The following is a 21,638-nucleotide window of genomic DNA, read 5'->3' as shown; positions in this document are numbered from 1 at the left end:
CAGTTTTATTTATCATTTATCATTCTGCTACGTATTTGTTTTTACTGTATACATTTCTGATAAATTGTGGACCTCATCGAGTTCTGTGTATCTGTGTATTCAGGTCTGGGCATGGTCACCCCCGTGAACGATTTGAGGGGATCGGATTCCATTGCTTACGAGAAAGGGGAAAAGTTGCTTCGATGCAAGTTGGCAGCGTTTTACAGACTAGCTGATCTCTTCGGATGGTCCCAGCTCATTTACAACCACATAACGGTAAGTCTGACCCGAGACAACATTCCCCGTATTACCCCGTCGTTTGCCACATCGAGGGTTTGGAAAAAATAGTTTAAGGAATGTTAATGAACTGATGCACTGTTTGGTATGTAATCACACTGATTGGTGCAGAGGCATCATGCCATGTTCAGGGAACGCCCCCAGACCCGAAGGAGAGGGTCCTGCAGAGTGCCAACCTATCGGCAAGACCACAAGTGAATTACCTTCTGTGTTGTCGAAGGTACACAAGCTCTCGACATTGGATTCCGTCTCAAATATGAGCTTTATAAATCATTTAAAAACATATATTTAATTTTCCAAGCACCACAAGGATAAACACATGTATGATTTTGGCAACTTTCATCCATAGACTATAACTTTTGTCTGTGACACTTTCAGCAGTCATTCCATTGTGTTCTCGAATGAACTAAAGAATTACCTGTTTGGCAAGTTGTCCCACCCAGTTTGATTGGTTTACTCTTGGTTGCATTACCCTATTTCATACTAGTAACTACATCTTCAGATTACAATCATGGTAATTAGTGACTTCTGCTCATAAAATCACTGTAAAGTCGTAAGTGAATAGCACAATTAAACTTTGAGTTGCACTGGACAGTGAAGTGAATCTGTTTATAGTGCCTAAAGCCAGAGCCATGAATAGTGCATCTTTGTTTCCTAATTCTCTTATTTTATATGATTGTTGTTGCTTTCTTGTTTTATGTTATTATAGTAGTGGTTACATCGGTTTGCTAGGAGCTTGAAGAGGGCATAGTCTTTTGGCCCCTTCGAATAGCTGCCAAGATTTCAGTATGTATGTGTGTGTGTGTGTGATTTCTATGTGTGAAGTATGCCCGGCTGACACTTTGAACGACACCATCACAAGCCATTGAGCAAAAAAAGTACTAGAATGCAATCGAAGAATGTGAATAGATGAACTACTCACACCTGTTGCTGTCCAAGGCGACGCCCCAGCCTACTTTGTTCCTTGTGGAGAAAGCGAACAGAACATTTTCAACCATTCCTGCCTTGAACTCGAAATGGATGTCTTTCTTGGCGCCTGCTTGCTAAAGAAAGGGTCAGTCAAGGTCCAACCTATTGTATTTGTAAGTGCTTGTTTTGAGGATGCTGTCCTACATTGACAGTGCGGTGGCGACCACGCAGGGAGACCTTTCCAGTTATTTCTTTATTTGTTTTTGTAACGGGGGTAGTCTAACAAAGGTTTTAGAATTATCGAAACAAAACTAGTCGATTGTTTATGGTTAAAGTTTATTTCATATTCCTTTCGGACTAAACGATGTGGCATCGTTTAGTCCGAAACTTTAAAAGTTGACGTTTGTTGAAGCGAAGTTTAAAATGTTCACTCTAGTAGAGCTTTTAGGACTGAGAATTGGCAAATAAAGTTCTAGCACCTTGGATTCTCAAAACTCAAATTTTCGGACTGGCACATAGAAAGGGATCTTGTAAAGCAGGATGTCTGCCTTTCCGAACGAACAAGCATAAGCAACTTGTCAGGCTATCTTCTAATATCATAACATAAACCATATACCTGTGTCAGTAAGAGCCGTCTAGGAAATAATCCTGCATTATTTCCTTTCACTTTTTTTCCGAGATCTTGACATGAGTGTTTTCCTTGCAGCAGTCACTGACTGTCTCTGATTGCCCTCTAGGAAGCACATGAACAGGCTGGTGTGGGTAGGCTGACGAGCATGCGCACAAACACACAGGTGTTCGTTTCAGAAGCAGAAAAACTGGTGACATTTTTACACGTTTACTAGTGCTAAGAGCTGTGGGGAACTCTAGAGGCCTGTTGTTGCTCGGGTGGCTTGTGTACAGGTCGTGAAGTACGTAACCTTATTTTGGCAGATGAGAGAATAATCACTTACCTCGGGGGGGGGGGGGGGGGGTGAGAGTTGGAAATGAAACAATACTAATTCCCACATTCAACAACTTGCATTCCTTCTGAAGTAGCAGTGGGCCTAGATATGCTGCTCACAGTAACTTCAGTTTAAAAACACAATTCGTGCTCGTACCTGATAATGATGCCAGACTTACAGGCAGACCGATAGATTCCTCAAGATATGTATTGAATCACTTGCTCAAATCACTAATGGTCTACAGTGAGAATATCTCAGAAAGGGTGCTAAAGCCAGCAAGCGATTTTAAGCCTGGTGAGACCTCTAATAGTGCACCTCTACCACAATCTGTAATCTACTACACCTAGTGTGCACCTGCATTAGAATTTCTACTGACAAGCAACACTTTTTTCCATTTGAGCCAAGGCTGCTACTAGCATGCGGACTGCCTGTCTTCAATATCTGTCAGACTGTTATGTGGGCATCGGTGCACACTTTCATTCAGCACTATTGCCTTGACAGGTCTGTCGTTTTGGGCACTTTGCACATTGTCTTGTAAGACCTTTTTGTCTGATCTATTCCACAGACCTTGGGATGTACTACTATGGTATCCATAAGGTGAGTATCTTTCAGAAGAACAAGTTACCTTCGGTAATGCTTTCTATGGTGGATATTCTTACCTAACCTCGATTTCTTACTGACCTTCCCTCCTCCCTGTTGTGTGTAATGGAGTTTCTTGCCATTTAAAAAGATTACAAGCTAGAGATCTGCACACTGGTCAAGCCTGTTTGCCGATGGACTCCACATCTGATGGTGTAGACAAACCTTTGAAAGCAGCTGAGGTCAGCAAACCTCGTTGGTGGTGCTTTTATGGTGCCCAGCGACACTGCAGGAGTACTTTTAAGTTTCTGGATCCAGTTGGATACCTGGACAAAATATTCATGAAATTAATATTCTGCGGTTGGATAGAGTAGCCACCAGAAAAAATGTTACTGAAGGTAAATAACTTGTCCTTTACTAAATATAAACTCATACCACTGAGTATGAAGCAATCGTCCATAGATAGATGTAGACTTGTCAATAAACGAAATGTGATTGCAGCTCCAAAATTTTTTATGACTTATAACTGAGTACCATTATTGGTAACGTTAATTGTGTTATTTAATTTTTATTTATTAAGAGGTTTGGGTTGCAAAAGGGGTACTGTTTTAATGTAATAATATGTAATTTAGTATAACTAAATGCATTTTAATTTAGTTTAGGGTTAGCGTGAGTATTAACATTGGGGTAGAGTTAGATAAACAAATTATTCAAATATATGCTAAAGAGTAGCTTTCGGGTGGGGGCGTGGCTAGGCAGAGAATGGAGTGAGACAGGGCTCCGTTGCACTTTGCCCCATCTGACCCCATTCTGCCCATAGTGCTGCATAGAAGAGGAAGGGGTCTTCCTCCCCGGCCCCTCTGCCTATAAAAGAGGCCCCCTCAATGGTGGCCAGCGCCTGGGGAGTGTTGCTCATATGGGACCTGGGCTGCTGCCGCATGATGGCCTAAAATGGTGGCAGCCGCCTAGGTGAGTCCCAGCGCCAAGAAGGAGCTGATGTATTGGTGAGGTTGCATACCCTGGAGATCTGAATCTGCACCGGGGGCCCTGGGCTGATGTGGGACCAGCCACAGAGACAGTGGGGCACCCTGTCTCTGGCCCTGGGGGAATCTGGCCTCGGCGGTCGGCCCGGAAGTGGTGTGGGGCTCCGGCGGGCGGCTGGTTACAGCGCACCAACGGCAAACTCACCTGTGTCTCCGAACAGCGCCCCAGAGCCTCCCAGCATAGCAGCTGGTGCATGGATGACCTGGATATCGCGAGGACATCAACACTGCACAGAGGAGAAGGCACACCCTGGAGGGTGAGACGGCTCCCCCGGCGCAACTGTCTGGACTAGTGATAGCGGCCCGGGACGGATCTGGGGCCGGGCATACAGGCAGACGAGAGCTGGGTTCTTGGACCTGGACGAGATGAGCCGTGGGCTCGGCGGTTGGGCCAGTGGCGTTGCAGCACCCTAATCTGCGGGTGGTTAGCACTGGGCCTCCTGTAGAGGGACGCATGGCGAGGGGGAGGCGGCCCTGTGAGGGCTGAATGATTGCCTGCAAAGTGGCGCCCGTTGATACTTCGGTCACCAAACAGATCCCACTGTTTCTTGGGGATGGAGATGATATGGTGATGTAAGAGGTGAGGAGGGGGAGACTCACCTTACACCAGAGCGGGGACTGATGTATAGTAACTATTGGGGGGTATGGTGGCCACTGGGACCGCTCCCTGGATCTCATACATTTAGTCTATTCACCCCACTGCGGATATCTCAAGACCAGAGCTGAAATAGCAGTGGCAAGAGGCGGTAGTGGTGGAGATTGGGAGTCCGTAACAACAGGCTACTCATCACAGGAAAACTCATTGGTGCTTGGGGCCAGCTGCTGGACTAGCAACAAACTAGAAATATCTAAGGCTCTTGGGATTTAGCTATGGGCAAACAAGGAGTGCACCATGGGCAAGGCCCTGAAAAAAACAAAAAGACGGGGACCTTGGGAGCCCCCAGGGGCTGCAAGAGGTCGCTTGGAGCAAACGCCGCCAGCGTGATGGTGACAGCACCCTCCCCCCATAACACACACTCACACACACTCTCTCTAAGGTGTACTACAGGCCATAGTGGCATCCAGAGAGGCTTTTGAGGTCAAAATTGACACACTAAGTATTTATTTGGGCATCTTGCATGATGACCACCGTGGCTTAGCAGAAAGGGTCACTGCGATTGAGAGAGAACTCTCCAAACAACCCCTACAGGACGATGGTGGGTGGCTGCATGGACTTGGTCGAATCTCGCCTAACAGCTCTAGAGAGCAGAGCGGAGGATGCAGAGAACAAGGCACGTCGTAATAATATCATAGTGGTGGGGCTACCTGAAAAAATGGAAGGTTCAGACATGGTACACTACTTGGTAGGTGAAGTGGCCCTGGAGGGCATATTCTCCTTCTTCGCCTTGGAGCGTGCCTACAGGGTACCGGCTCAGCCATTTCCCCCAGGCGCCCCGCCGAGATGGGTGGTGGCATGGGTACTTCACTTTAAGGACCAAGACAACATTCTACAATTCCTAAAACAGGCTTGATTGCGAGAGAATCTTGGGGTGGAGAACAATAAAGTGCCAATATTCCCAGATTTTTCCAGAGAAGTGGAGCGCCAGAGACCTGCATTCACCGAAGCGAAGAGGAAACTTCCAGAACTGGGGTTAGTGTAGACCATGCAGTTCCCTCCATGACTCCGAATGGTAACTCCGATGGGGGTGCTGTTTTTTTCTACCCCCCAGGATGCATAGGCTTGGACAGAGAGGCAGCCTAGCCCAGGCCCGAGTGACCTACCCTGAACACAGAAGAGGAAGTGCCGACCCCGCTGAAGGAGACTCACCACACTAGCTGAACCGCCCACTGCATCGACAATGCAGAGAGCGTCAGGAGATCGCTGCGCTTGCCTCTCTGGGCAGATCGTCGCCTGGCCCTGTGTCTCCATCTCATGGAGTGAGCAAAGAGAGATCTTATTCTGACAGCGAATCCCTTGCTTCAACACCCTCCAGTGTGATTCTCCCAGTGGTCACCATAGAAACTGCTGATGAGCTCATTTAGCAGGCTAGCTTAGCGCCGGAGTTGGCACTTGCCCTGTGACGCTTGGGTAGAAGAGAGACTCTGGTTCCCCATTGCCTGTTATTATTAATGCAATAGATATTCCCTGTGGATAGATCATTAATGATTTTTTTCCCCTTTCTTTCTTATGATATGTGTTATTAGAGGTCGGGTGGGCAACTGACATGCCCAGAGCAAAGCGTTGCAGACTTCCAGAACTATCACCCCCGCAAACCTTGGCCTGAGCGTTAATAGGCATGAACATGTTTGATCACTGGTTTTTCAGTAGGTTGGACAAAGGGGTTACTCTGCTTGTCCTGGGGATTTGGAGTTGGAGAGAGTTTTTGAGTTAGTGAGGGGATTATTTTGTGCTGCCCATGCCTGCTATACGCCACACTTGATGTGGGGGGTCCCTATCGCCAGGCTGCAAATAATCAAATAATCAAGAATTTTGCAGCTTCTATGCGGACCTATACACAAGCAAAGTTCGGCCATCTATGGCCTACATCCAAAAAATGTTATCGCCATCTCACCCTCCCATCATTATCAAATCAAGAATCTGAGGCTTTAGGACAAGCAATCACAGGTATAGTGTGAAATAAAACCCCGGGACTGGAGGGTCTTCCGGTTTAATTTTACTCAACATATACTGCAACGTTAGGCCCAAGACTGGTCAGCATGTACGAGGAAGCCATGGAAATTGAAAACTTCCCCTCGTCGGTTTGGGAGGCTCTCATCTATCCTCCCCTGAAACTGAGAAAACCACCCACTGATGTAGCATCCCGTAGACCTCTGTCGATGCTATAGTTGGATTACAAGATACTAGTAAAATACTGACCACATGCCTACTGCGGCATATGCCTCACCTGATGCATCGAGATCAGGCAGGATTCATCCCCGGATGACATACAGCCCTTAACATACGTTGACTATTCTCACTACTCGATGATGACACTTACGATAAGAATAGTACAGTGAGTTTCGTTGTAGACATTGAGAAATCTTTAGATAGCTTAGAATGGTCGTACCTATATGAAGTGCTGCGCAAGTTTGGCCTTGGTGAGCCCTTCATAGCCTGAACCCAATTACTCTATACCATGCCACAGGCAAGAGACCAAATGGGTAAAACCGTTCTGGAAGATTATCGGGTGGAGAGGGGAACCAGACAGGGCTGCCTGCTCTTCCCCCTTTCTCTTTGCCCTCGCCGTCAAGCCACTCATGTATGTGGCTCAAGTGGGACATGCCTCTATTCGCAGATGACCTCTTGCTATTTCTGGGAGATATGGAGGGCGCCCTTCGAGAAGCGAGACGTCTATTAGACTGTTTTGGCTCGATATCAGGGCTCCAAGTCAGCTGGCGAAACCCAAGCCTCTTCCCTATGACAGCTGACCGGGCAACCCCGCCACACCTTGCCGACCTGCAGTGGAAGCCACGCTGTCTGGCTTACCAGGGAGTGCTGTTTATCATAGTCGAGCAGGCCTTACGGACGGGAATGTGGTGTGAGCACTGAAGCGCCGTAGCAACATGACCCTCTGGGGATCGTTACCCCTCTCCGTGGCAGTATGTGTCGCCCTGCAGAAAATGATCGCTCTACCTCGGTTACTTTATTTCTTTGTCACTCTCGCACTGTGGATCTTGAGAGCTTTCTTCAAGAAGTTGACCTCGAAGATTGTTGGTTTCCTATGGGAATCCGGTAGATGAAGACTCACACTTGCAGTGCTCTAGAGGCATGTGACAGATAGGAGATTGGCCGTCCCTGACTTCGGGGTATATTACTTAGCGGGGCTATTACAGTGGCTGACTCAGTGGATAGCACAACGGCACAATGCCAGATACGGAAGTCACACCCTTTAGTCCGGACTTCCAGTAATAAGCCAAGGTTTTGCTCCCTCTGGGTCTTTCTGCTACATCCAGCCCAACTGAGTTACAGGTAATGCGCAGCTGTTGGCTGTGGTATCTCCGCAGATAGAGTTGTGCTATACCTTATGCCCCTGATATCCCTTTATTATCAGTACTGCCTCATGGGGGTGATTGGAGGAGACGTTCTAGCTGGATAGAGGCGGGAGCAACCTCCATGGGAGCCTTGTTCGAAGGTGACACCCTCCTACCCTTTGAAGACTTTCAAACTCAGTATAATTTGCCCCAAGGACACTTTCTCCTCCATAGAGCGGTCACTGAGGCAGTCATTAAGCATTGGCGAAGGGGGTGTGCAGAGCCTCTCCTTTCGAGTGCCTGCCAATATCTGACTAGTGCTACTGACACATATAAAGTGGTGACATGCCTATATGGGAGGATGAGGGCGGCTCTTTGTTGACCCTACACGGCTCTCAAGTGAAAATGGGAAGAGGACTTGGGTAAATTAATTATGGATGAAAACTGGAGGGATATACTGAAGTCCCTAGAAATGCTAGGTTTAAGCCTATAAATGTATACATCCTGCATAGAGCATACCTAATGCCGGGCAAGCTCTGGAGGTATTTTGGCCCGATGGAGGACAGATGTCTACGCTGTGGCGAGGGGGTGGCAAAGCTCTTTCACATGTTTTCGACTTGCCCAGTTTTGCGTGAATTCTGGGATTCCGTTGTTAACACGTTAACAGAGGTCACTGATTGTGAAGTTCCCCACAATCCCAGACATTGTTTACTCTGCGGTTATTCCCACCCCAGCTCGGCATAAAGTGACCAGCCAGTTCCAAGACCTAGCACTGCTACTGGCTAAGAGAGAGATAACAAAGAATTAGAAGGTGACGCGGGGTCCCCAGAGCGCTGCCTGGAGAAGGGAGGTGCTGAAGTAGGCGAGGGCAGAGGAGATAGTGAGTTACCGAGAAGCCAGGCATGGAGATGGCCCAGGCTTGGAGTATCCTAGTGTGTGTCCTGTAGAGTTTGGATGAAACACCTTGAGACTGTGCACCATTAACCTTGAGGCTCATGAGACGATTAATAGCTCATGGACTTGACAGATATTCCCCCTTTATCCCACATCCATATACTGAGAGGGAGTTTAGCGGAGAGAGAGGACAGAACGTACCTGGAGACACCTGACACAGGTACATGTTGGTGGTTTGAGGCGGCATGGTGCACAAAGGAGGGTAGGTTATGGGCAGGCACTCGCAGTGGGAGCACCTGTACTGCGGGGTGGCTTGAAGAGAGGGGACACAGTAACAGTGCACTTATACAAATGTAGCCGACACTTACGGGCATGTTTTAATCATTGTACCTTCGTCTCATAAACATGAGGCACTGTCATTGATTAGACAGATACATCTGTAACAAAGACATGTCACGCCACAGCCGGTGTTCCCAGTGTACCTGCACTGTTATTGATAAAGTTTAATAAAATATCTTTTACATAAAAACACTTCCTGGACATCGTATACATCTTTTTGGAAAGTAACATTGCTGCAAACTCTTTAGTAGAACAGTCGGATTATCATCATCCATAATATATTTGGTGTGACAGTTCCCAAATATACATTGTGCTCGCCAATTTAGGGGCATGCAGTATCTCATAGAGGTATCCATTCCAAACAGGCAGGAAGAGTCCAAGGGACAATGTGGGTCAGTTCTGCGTGTGCAGAATGGCAGTCACAGGCCTGGTATGTCATATGGAACTACTGTGGCCATATCATTGCAGTCATACACCAAGTATGTTTTTGGCATGTGTAGCCTAGAGGTATGGGACTCCTTTCACTCTATTATCCTAAGCCTCAACTGCCTCTATAATGAGGGCGAGGAAGAAGCAATACAGTTGTTACATGTCTGGATGATGCTGATATCCACATTTCAAAATTAATGTACCAAGGTGTCATCTGAATTTCTAATCCCATGTCTGTTTATTTCTCCTATTGCCACCTCTTTTATAGTGTAATTAATTTAGTATCATATTTTCAGCTTCTAGCCCTTGCATCTTTCAATTTAAGGGCTCTGTAAGTTTCCAGTGAAAGGCTATAAATGTCCTAGACTGAAATAATGCTAAGTCATTGAGCTTACCTCTGACTTCCTGTTTCCTTTTCCTACTCAACAGGTGTCTCATGCCATTAACCTCTCGTGTGCCTTCAGCTCAGTTACGTAGTTATGTCAACTCAAATATTCCTCTATATTCGCCAGACCATATGGTTAAAGTCTGCCTCATCTGACCTACATCTGGGGCATGTTCTGGGTACATCTTGCATATTTGTTGACTAGTCCGGAAAGTCCTCTGTAAATAATTTTGTTATAAGAGTTTGAATTTCACATTCCTGGATAGTACTGAAAGGTACTCATTCATTTGATTCCATATAGTGTCTGTGAGTTCCCTGCTTAAGTCTTTCTCTCATTTGCTCCAGAGAAGTGATAAAAACATTTGTGCATTCCTAACAGTAATTCTCATTTATCTCTTGACTAGAAACTTCACTTAATTTGATGCAACCATTACCTCATGACCTTATTTGTGAACCTCCCCACAGAGACAACTGTTGTCAGAGCATTGATAAACTTAGCATATCTGTAGAGATTAGAAGAAGCTAAACCTCTCAGCACTTGACTTCCATCTCATCATAACCCATACAGGCAGATCTGAAACAGTTCTACAATTACCTCATCAAAGGACTCAGCAATCTAATGTACAAGAAGATGTCCATGTGCTTGAGCAATAAGAGCAGATGCTGAGGCTAAAAAAAAGAAGATAAAACGGGTTCTTCAAAAATGGTCAGATATAGCAAATTGTTTGCCTCTATGCCACAGAAACACACAAATTATCAATTAGAAATGGAGTAAGAATCCATTACTTTATATGGGCTACCCGTGCAAAATGCACTGCCAAAGACCTACACAGGATCCTCTCAGAATTCAGTAATTCAGAGTAAACCATCACCAAACTACCACACTTAAAAGTCATTTGTGATGCCATTGCTAACTAATTTGTCTCAGGAAGAAATTGGACCACTATCTCAACAGCAAAACGGCCAGAATTGAGCCTATTTAGGCTTTTAACAAACAAGATGAACAGCACAGTCAGACTGCAGTCTCTGGCCACTATCATTTTGCCTTTGAGCACTAAAATGTAAGGAACTAAACAAGGCAAGAGGGCCAGTTTCGTCTCAATCAGACCTTTGCATTTCAAGTGCCTTCAAACATCTTTATTGCCGCTACTACTGCCTCAATGGCATGACATATCTGCTAGTTTTGTTTGCTTAAAGAACCTAATCCCCTCCCCCCATAAACACCACCCCTCCAGATACCCTGACCTCAAGAGCTACATCAAACCACTCCTCAAGAATATGAAATCCTTCCTAGGAAATTCAATTAACATTTGTCTGTCCATCAGAAAACTGACTGAAAGAGCTGCCTTCACTTAGGTCTGATGTCCTGGATAAAACTAAATTCTCTCTGGCCACCAAACTGGCTTCTCCACCCTTGCACTCGTAGCGCTTCTTATGGTGCCTTTTTCCCCAGAGGACCCAGCAGCTCCAATTTGCTTGCAGGTCACCTCTTTCTTAAACAAGTATTGGCTAGGCCAATAGGTCTTGCCTATGTAAGCGCTATTGGCTTTGCCAATGTGTTTTAGCTATGTTGTTCACCAGCGTGTCTGCTGTTCAGCATGGCAAAACGTTAGTGGCATAAAGGAGAGTGGCATGGAGTGTCGTAGAGTGGAATGATGAAGAGTGGAGTAGAGTGTTGTGGAGTGGCAGAGTGCCGCATTTTGGAGTGGCATAGTGTGAAGTCGCTTAGTGGCATACACTAGAGTGGCATCGAGTAGAGTGGACTGGTGTAGTGACGTAGAGTGCAGCGTCATAGAATGTAACGGCACAGATTAGAGTTAAGCATAGTAGATTGGAGTGGCGCAGAGGGGTGTGGAGTATTGTGCCATAGAGTGGGCATACTGTAGGCAATTAATTTGCCCCTATGTCCTTCTGACATTACCTGAAAACTGTGAACAGAAATCGGAGTAGCAGGCTTCAAACTGTTGAATCTTTCCGGCACTTGAGACACTATCCACTTCCAGTCCCTTCTCTTAAGATAAGAGGAACTGTCCATGAGAGCAAGCATCTTAAACTGGACCACCAGCCTGAATGGCATGTACAGCACTGTTTTATTGCCTCCTTTCACTGTAGATTGGCCTACCATTAAGGCACTTTTGTCTCACCATTCCTGTTCAATTTCTAACTCTCAGCCATTATAAACTTCATCAGTTCTTTCAGTGCAACTTGCTTCAGCTATGCTGCTGATGCATATATCACTTTAAAGTTGGAAAACCAAAAGGAGTTAGACTCATTGAGACTGGACCATTGTTTTTGTGCCATCAATGAAAGGAGGATAATAAGCTTCCTCACAGAAGACACCTCCAAAACAGAAATTCTATCCTGTGAGGACTAGGGCACTTACCTACAACCACCTGGCAGAAGCAACTAGACACTTGTCCAACGTCTAATGAAGTAACAAATCAAATCTTGGAATAGTTATGGACCCCACAATTTCTATGAATCTTCAAGGGGATCAAACCACAAGAAGTGCCTTATACTTAATGAAAACAATTCACCATCTTGATTATCTGCAGAAACTGTTGGCCACTGTCAACACTGTCATGTCCTGAGTAGAGCATACAAAGTGCTCTCCTCGTCCTACCCTGAAATTTCCAAAGATTCCAAGATGTTGCAGCAAGAGAGCTCCTACACCTTCTCTCTTGAAAACATATAACACTAATTCTCCGGTTCATTTACTGGCCTGTTGTAGACAGACGATCGGTTTGTGGAAGAAAGAAGTTTGCCATTTAAATCTTTCTATGGCATAGAATTCAGAACTATGGCTGTGCTAGGGAAGTGTGAGCACAGTGCACGTGTGACTCGACAGAATCATGACTTGGGAAGGTTAAATCCAGATGCCAGGCCTTCAATGAATTTTATGTGATACATTTTCCATAACATCTCCGTATCTGGATGTGCCTATTAGACCCCAAGAATGGTGGAAGGCCATCAGTGTGCCACTCGAGCTGGCCTGTTGCCCCACCACAAAGGCATTTGTTTGGTTACTGTACGGATTCAGCATATTCTTCTCAGTACTCGTGAGCCCTACCCTGCCACAGGAAAGCGCACTCTAAGCTGTGTAAGTTGGCTAAAATTTTCAGGGCAGAGGTGGAGCGGTCTTCAGACTTAGCACAACAATGTTGTTTGAAATGTGTCCCTTCATTTATGCTTGGGTACATAAGGGGCCACAACACATCTGTCCCTTCACTCCCCATTAACACCTTTGAAGGGTCTTGGCTGCAGTTATTGAACCAGGCAGAGTTTATACTGAGACGGGAAGGCGGATATTTTCAAGTAAATGCAAAATGTTACTATTTCCCACTTTCCTGACTTTGACTTGTGCCCTTTTGCGGTAAGGAGCAAGCACATCTTCAGTGGGAAGCGACCCCTGCTGCCTGGTGGTGCTTTGATGACAAAATTACTATTTAGAAATTAAAACCTATAAAGGAATACAGATAATTGATCAAGGAAAGTGGTGAAAGCTTTGAAATCATTAAGTACAATCATTGTGAAAATCATGTTGAAAGTGCAATCATTGTGTGGTTACCTTATGTTATGTGGATGAAAATGCATAGACTTTGCCACTGCTAGTTAAATGTTAACACAGCATCGCAGCTCTGATTTAGAAGAGACTGTGGGGTAGAAGCAGTTTTGAAAACATAGCTCTCATGTCAAAGTCTGCACCGTGTGTATCCATCGGTATAACTTGCTTTATCGTTCATAAATGTTTTAGAAATGAGTTGGGAGAAGCATATTTCATAAAGACCTATCCATCATCATTCACGATTTACATATATTAATGACCTGTTTTTCAGTATAGCTATCAACATCCTCAAACATTTGTAGAACGTCCATACCGATTTTATCCGAGCATCCAAATACAGTCTGCTTTGTGGCTTTTCTTTTGCATAAACTTGCTTGGTGTAGCAGAGATTTACAGAGTGCAAATCAGACGTCAACGCTCATGCTAAATCTTACCCTGTAATAAGACCAATTACAATGCTTGAATGGAGATCCTTGGCAGTACTGCTAAAACTGATATTTTGAAGGTTTTTAAAACAGCATTTTAACATTTGGAGCTAGGCTCCTCAATAAATAATTGTTTTTGTGTTTTTGTTTTACGTCTGTAAATCTGAGCTTCTAGCCCGAAAGTTCCTGCTTTTATTCCTCCGGATAATGTTTAGTTTTCTGAATGAGGTGGGGTGTTTCTGTTGCAGAAGCTCATTTTATTGTGATCTGTGAAACCTGCAGTCTTTGCCTGACAGCTGCCAGGTTCCAGTGCATTATAGATTTACAACAACCACACTGTTCCCTATGTTAGAGAGTGTTTGTGGGTATTGCCTACAGGCCGCTTTTAGCAGCCTGTAGTTGAAGACCGTTTGTGTATTTGGAGTAGGCTTAAGGCCAGCCCATTGCTTACCATTGGTTGGCTTCTCATTTTTAGGGTTGAGTGCAACGCGCTCTGTCCCTGGTGTAACCTCTCTATGGGCTTTTAACCACGCCCATGAGTTTGGTTCGTTTGTGGGCTTGCCTTTTACAATTCGCTTAATTTCATTAGTGGAAGGCATGCGTACGTTATGCCTTTTTCGATGTTTAGCCTGCCTCGAGCACACCGGCCAACTACTGAAAACATACGAGGCTCCATGTTTTCCGTATGGTTTCTGGGCTACTTTTTCTCTTTATTTCGCAGACAGCGTGAATTCGCAGGGCAGTAGTCAAGCGCTTTGCATGACATCGACCTTGTTACATGGCTAATTGCTCTTTTGCTGGTTACATGGATAATTTCACTTTTGCCGATAAGTTTCACTGCGAGCGAACTTCTGTTTCTTTTTGTGTGTCTCCGTCACGCTTTATGGTGGGCATGGGCTTGCTTATGTGAAACTGTTTTACTTTTCAGTTTGTGGCAAGTCCGGTTAGGAGTTTAAAACGTGAATAGCTCTAATTCGAGCAAACAAGAGACTTGTTGCATTGCAAATCGTTGTTATTTGTTTGCTTGTTATTCAGTAGATTACTTTCACATCTTGTGTTTGTCCCTCCCCTGGAACCTAGCTTCTTTACCATCCTTTTGACTGGATGAATTGCATCTTTCCACTGCTTGTATTCTGGAAATTATTTATTCATAGCATTTGTTGGCTGCACATACATATTCTATGCACACTCCTGACATATAGTGTTGGGCTCAGAATTTACAAGTTCTTTTTCTCGAGAGAGTGATTTTTCTTTACTGGTGTGACGTTGAATCTCCACCTCCTTGAGCGAAAGCGCATGTCCAGCGGCTCCTTTGTTGTTTCCGCTCATCCCCTCCCAGCTCACCCTTTGCTTCCATCAACTCTTAGTCTGGCATTTTAATATCACCCCTCTGTCCCTTAGCCAACTCCATTGCTTTGCTTGCCCATCCCCATCTGTCTTTTGCTTTGTGTTTTTTACACACATGCACTCATCTGCCAGTTGCTCCTCTCTCATTCTCTCTTCACCCAGTAAAATTGCTATTTTCTCCCAACCACTCCACCCTTGCTCTTGTAGCGCTTCCTGTGGTGCCTTTTTTCCCCCAGACGACCTAGCAGCTCCAATTTGCTTGCAGGTCGCCTCTTGCTTAAACAAGCATTGTCAAAGGCAATAAGGTCTAATCTATGCAGGAGCTATTGGCTTTGCTAATGTGTTTTAGCTTTGTTGTTCACCAGCGTGTCTGCTGTTCAGCATGGCAAAAAGCTAGTAGCATAAAGGAGAGTGGCATGGAGTGTGGTAGAGTGGAATGCCAGAGTGGAGTAGAGTGTTGTGGAGTGGCAAAGTGTCGTATTTTGGAGTGGCATAGTGTGGAGTCGCTTAGAGTGGCATACATTGGAGTGACATAGAGTAGAGTGGACTGGTGTAGTGACGTAGAGTGCCTTGGCATTGAATTCAGCAGCGTCATAGAATGTAGTGGCATAGATTAGAGTGTTGCTTAGTAGAGTGGAGTGGCGCAGAGTTGTGTAGAGTATTGTGCCATAGAGTGCAGTGGAGTAGAGTATAGTGCCATAGATTGTAGTGGTGTAGTGCCGAGTAGATTGACGTAGTGTTCAGTGGTGGAGAGTGGAGTAGTGCAGTGCGGAGTAGAGTGGCATAGAGTTCAGTAGCAAAGAGTGCAGTGTTGCAGGATAGCTTGTCAGTACAGTGGTGTAGAGTGGCGTAGAGTACAGTGATACAGATTAGAGGGCAGTGCTGTAGAGGGCAGTGGTGCAGAGTAGAGTGGCATAGAGGGGAGCAGAGTGTAGTGGTGTACAGTGGATTTTTTCACAGTAGAGTGAAGAGGAGTGGTGCAGGGTAGAGTGCAGTTCCTTATAGTGGCATAGAGTGTAATGGTGTAGAGTAAAGTGGTGTAGAGTGCAGCGGCATTGAGTACAGTGGTGCAGAGTAGATAAGAGTGACGGACAGTGGATTGGCTTAGAGTGCAGGGGTATAGAGTTGAGTGTCACAGAGCAAAGGGCATTGGTGTAGAGTACAGTGGCGTAGAGCGTAGTGGTGTTGAGTGCAGTGTTGCAGAGTGGCGTATAATAGAGTGAAGTTGTGTAGAGAAGATTGGTGTGACCCAGACTGGAGTTGCGTAGAGTGCAGTGGTGACGCCTACAGTGGTGTAGAGTAGAGTGGCGAAGAGTGCATCGGCATAAAGTAGAGTGGTACAGGGTAGAGTAGAGAGGCATATCGTGAAGTGGCGTAGAGTGGAGTGGTACAAGATAGAGTAGCGTGGAGAGGTGTAAAGTGGAGTGATGCAGAGTAGAGTGCAGTGGTGTGGAGTTGAGTGGTGCTGAGTAGAGTGGAGCATTCCTGGTGCAGTAGCACACTGCCATTACAGACAACACATTTTCAGTTGAATTTACCATTACATTTGCACAGACATACAGCTTTACTAATAAGGCTATACAGTGCACAGACGAAAATCTGTGGAAACTGCATCACCTAGTTTAAAGATAAGTTTTGATCATGTCAAAGTATTTGTTTTAAACACACTTCAGAAATATTTAAAAAAATTGCTTCATTTGTTCATAATTCTGATGTAATCTTAAAGGCCTGTTAAACAGAAAGCTAGTTAGTGGAAGAATACAGAAACATGCTTTAGGCAATGAGAGGGTTGAACTGAACCTGGAGAGCCTACAGCATATAAAGCCAGTCTGTGGCAAGCCGGAAAGTGTGAGTTACAAACCATGGAACCAGTGGTAATCAATGAGCAGAATGCTGTCATAGGTCAACTTTCTGAAAGTCCCCAAAATGTCTTTAGCAAACCAGACAGCTGCCCTGTCTGGTAGGCTGTGACCTAAAAATGCACTTTCTCACAAAAAAAAAAAAAAAAAAAACGTAGAAAGCCTTGGTGATCCATGCATGCGCATATCTCATTACGCGGGGCGCTGCAACACTTTATTGAACAGCATTGGCAAAGCGTGTAGGTCTGCTTTGGCTGCTAAAATGTGCAACCTATTAAATTTGCCTGTGCTTATTACTGGAGCTACTTATATGCATCATATGTCTCTGGACTAGTTACCTGCCGTTCCTGAGGTGAACACACACATCTTCTGCTATGACTGCTTGTATCCTTTGCAACCTCTTGACTTTTTTGGCTGTTTGGGGTAGTTCGTGCTTAGACCCTCATAACGACGTTTTGTCCACATAAGCTACTGAGGCCAAATTTGCGTCCTTTTTTCCCAACATCCTAGGGATTCTAGAGGTACCCAGACTTTGTGGGTTCCTCTGAAGGAGACCAAGAAATTAGCCAAAATACAGCAAAGATTTTGTTTAAAAAAAAAAAACAAATGGGAAAAAAGGGCTGCAGAAGAAGACTTGTGGTTTTTTCCCCTGAAAATGGTATCAACAAAGGGCTTGCGGTGCTAAAATCACCATCTTCCCAGCTTTTAGGAACAGGCAGATTTGAATCAGAAAACCACATTTTCCAACACAATTTTCGCATTTTACTGGGACATACCCCATTTTTACTATTTCTTTGTGCTTTGAGCCGCCTTCCAGTTAGTGACAATAATGGGTCTGAAACGAATGCTGGATCCCAGAAAGCTAAACGTTTCTGAAAAGTAGACAAAATTCCGAATTTAGCAAGGGGTCGTTTGTGTAGATCCTACAGGGGTTTCCTACAGAAAATAACAGCTAAAATTAAAATAATATTGAAATTGAGGTGAAAAAAACAGCCATTTCCCTCCACGTATACTCTGTAAATTTATCCTGCGATGTCAGATTTTTGAAAGCAATATACCATTCCATCTGCTGGACTCTTCTGGTTGCTGGGATATATGGGGCTTGTAGGTTCATCAAGAACCCTAGGTACCCAGAGCCAATAAACGAGCTGCACCTTGGAATGGGTTTTCATTCCCTACTGGGTATACAGCAATTCATTTGCTGAAATATAAAGAGTGAAAAATAGGTATCAAGAAAAGCTTTGTATTTCCAAAATGGGCACAAGATAAGGTGTTGAGAAGCAGTGGTTATTTGCACATCTCTGAATTCTGGGATGCTCACACTAGCATGTGAATTACAGGGCATTTCTCAAATAGACGTCTTTTTTACCCACTGTCTTACATTTGGAAGGAACAAATGTAGAGAAAGACAAGAGTCCATAACACTTGTTTTGCTATTCTGTGTTCCCCCAAGTCTCCCGATAAAATTGTTACCTCACTTGCGTGGGTAGGCCAAACGCTCGTGACAGGAAACGCAACATGGACACATCACATTTTTACTTTGAAATCTGACGTGTTTTTTGCAAAGTGCCTAGCTGTAGAATTTGTCCTCTATCTCAGCCGGCACCTAGGGAAACCTCAGAAACCTGTGCATTTTTTAAAACTAGACACCTAGGGTAATGTAAGATGGGGTGACTTGTGGGACTCTCACTAGGTTCCATTACCCAGAATCCTTTGCAAACCTCAAAATGTGGCCCAAGAAACACTTTTTCCTCTCATTTCGGTGACCGAAAGTTCTGGAATCTGAGAGGAGCCACAAATTTCCTTCCACAAAGCCTTCTCCCAAGTCTCCCAATAAAAATGGTAGCTCAAATGTGTGGGTAGGCCTAGCTCCCGCGACAGGAAATGCCCCAAAACACAACGTGGACACATCACATTTTCCCAAAGAAAACAGACGTGTTTTTTGCAAAGTGCCTAGCTGTGGATTTTGGCCTATAGCTCAGCTGGCACCTAGGGAAACCTCCGAAACCTGTGCATTTTTTAAAACTAGACACCTTGGGGAATCCAAGATGGGGTGACTTGTAGGGCTCTCATCATTCTGTTACCCATAATCCTTTGCAAACCTCAAAATTTGACCAAAAAAACACTTTTTACTCACATTTCGGTGACAGAAAGTTCTGGAATCTGAGAGGAGCCACAAAGTTCCTTCCACCCAGTGTTCCCCCAAGTCTCCCGATAAAAATGGTACCTCACTTGTGTGGGTAGGCCTAGTGCCCTCGAAAAGAAATGCCCCTTAACACTATGTGGACACATCAAAATTATCAAGTACAAAACAACCTGTTTTTGCAAGGGGAGGGGGCACCTGCGTTTTTTGGTCCTGGGCTCAGCAGCCATCTAGGGAAACCTACCACACCCAGACATTTCTAAAAACTAGACACCCGAGGGAGTCCAGGGAGGTGTGACTTGTTTGGATCCTCCAATGTTTTCTTACCCAGAATACTCAGCAAACCTCAAATTTAGCTAAAAAATAAAAAAATTCCCATATTTCTGTGTGGGATCACCGCACTGGGACAAGTTTCCTACCACCCAACGTTCCCCTCAGTCTCCCAGGAAAAATTATACCTCACTTGTGTAGGTGGGCCAAGTACCTGTGACAGGGAAGAGCCAAAAACATGTTGAAATTGAGGGGTAACCAAAGCGGGTCCAAAAGGGCAATTTGGAAAAAAACAAAAAAAAACATTTTTAGGCTGACAAAGGCAGCAGAGTTTTTATCGGTATAGATGAGGCAATGCTGGGTGGTAGGAATTTTGCAGATTCCAGATGAAGCACACCACCCTGGAATCACCCAGATGTTTAGTTTATAGATGTGTCTAGGTCTTGTGGATTTTTCTACATGGCAGCATCCCAAAGTCCAAAAGGCGCAGCCCTCACCATTCCAAGTGGGACGATTTTGAGAGTTAGTCAAGCTCTTATGGCCCAAATGTAAAACCAAAACCCAAAAAAATCAAATGTCCTCCTACTTGCTGTGGGATAAGATGTTTTAGTGTGCGGAGGGAGAGCTGAAAGACTGTTACCCGCTTCAGCTGGGGTGGGGGCATAATCAGGCCCATACTGGTTGGTAGCCACCACCGCACTATTTTTTATTTTTATTTTTTTTAATATTCCCTGGCATCTAGTAGACTTTCTACCTCCCCGGGGTGTGGATCGGAGGTAATTGTCCCATCAGCCCACTAGTGGGAAGAACAACTTTGACCCCATTTATTTGGGGTGGGGGTATGGCCTTAAAAAAAAAAAATCTTCCCTGGTCGGCTTTCTGCCCCCCCCCCCCTTGGAAAATAATAGGCCGATCTGCCACCAAGGCCCCCCTCATCCCCCCCCTCCCGGAACGACCCTTGCCTAAGGGGTCCCGGGTCCCTACCCATATATATATATATATATATATATATATATATATATATATATATATATATATATATATATATATATCAAATCACCATAAGCAGCCCAGAGATTACACCAGGCTCAGTTATACAGATCAAGATTAGCTACAGCATCCTTTATCCAAAATATACCTGTGCTGAAGCTATACAAAACAGCTACCTGGACATCTGTGCATACATTATCAAGTTAATGTAATAGGAATAATGTTTACACTGCAGTTTTTTCAAGTTCAAAGGCAGGCACTAATGTCTTTAACAGGAACAGAACCAAAGGTCTGAAAGGCTGCTACTGTGGAACTTCTACATGTTTTCTAAAGTACCTTATAGAGATGCTGCTTCTGTAACTGATGCTTGATTTGGCAGTGAAGGTTTGCTAAAATCCTTCTGCTATTGATATTATACACTTAATGGGCTGTGGAAAGGACCAAATTGCAGCAATAAGTTACCTGTAGTTGCAGATTCCATAGTCACAGAATGTTGGTTACCGGTGTGCCCTGAGCAATCCTCTAGATTTCAGTATTATCTTGTGTGCTGTGGCAACTGAGAGCAAGAACTGATGGGCTTCTGGAGCTACATAGTGTTGGTGGAACTTGGGAAAATGGCTATCCTTTTTGTAGGAAGCTGGCTATCTATGTAGTGTACCATTGTAAGGGGACACTATGCAGATAGTCCAGGGTGATCCTCTTGGCTGACAGGGGTTAAAATAATAACCCTGAAAGTTCTCTTTTGTAGTAGTGTGGGCGAGCAGTTAGGATTATTAGAGGACAGTGTTAAACATTTATTGCACACACAAAGCCAGTAAGCAAGACACACACTCAATAATGAAATCTGACACCAAGTTATAAAAATAACACATACTTTCATATAAATTTAGACACCAAGATAACCAGAAACAGGTGAGTACTTTTCCAGATATCAATTTTTACAGTTTTCAATGGTTGACAGTGGCAGGGTTATCTCATGGGGGGAAAACACGTACTGTATTCAGGCACTGAACAATGACTTATAAAACTGTTCTCCAGGACTTAAGATGAGTATGCGGATAGGTCCAAGGTCACAGCAACTGGTCACCTCAGGAGGCTCTGGAGTGTCTGTGTGTAGAGGTGTGACGGCATTGGTTGTCCTGTTTACTTCATTGGGGAGCGGTAAGTCACAAAGAGGCTGCAAGCTGGGACTAGGGGGCCAGTCCGAGCGAACCTACGGGGGATCAGCCTTTGAGATGCTCTGAGAAGTAGGGACACCCGATGCAGAGGTGTCCTGAGGCGTCTGGTTTC

At 44.8% G+C, this 21,638-nt stretch overlaps 1 protein-coding gene across 18 annotated transcripts in view; it reads left to right on the top strand.

Moving 5' to 3' along the window:
- The window catches only part of ADD1 (adducin 1), a 572,382-nt gene that overhangs the window by 149,124 nt on the left and 401,620 nt on the right, over nt 1-21,638 (top strand). For all 18 annotated transcript variants that reach the window (XM_069203567.1, XM_069203558.1, XM_069203535.1 and 15 more), the window contains exon 5: nt 104-255. In XM_069203567.1, the coding sequence (XP_069059668.1) occupies nt 104-255 (152 nt within the window). The remainder of the gene's footprint in view (nt 1-103; nt 256-21,638) is intronic.

This window comes from Pleurodeles waltl, chromosome 1_2 (assembly GCF_031143425.1).
Source record: "Pleurodeles waltl isolate 20211129_DDA chromosome 1_2, aPleWal1.hap1.20221129, whole genome shotgun sequence".
NCBI lineage: Eukaryota > Metazoa > Chordata > Amphibia > Caudata > Salamandridae > Pleurodeles > Pleurodeles waltl.
The sequence above is the reverse complement of the archived record's forward strand: the minus strand, read 5'-3'. Positions and strand labels throughout refer to the sequence as shown.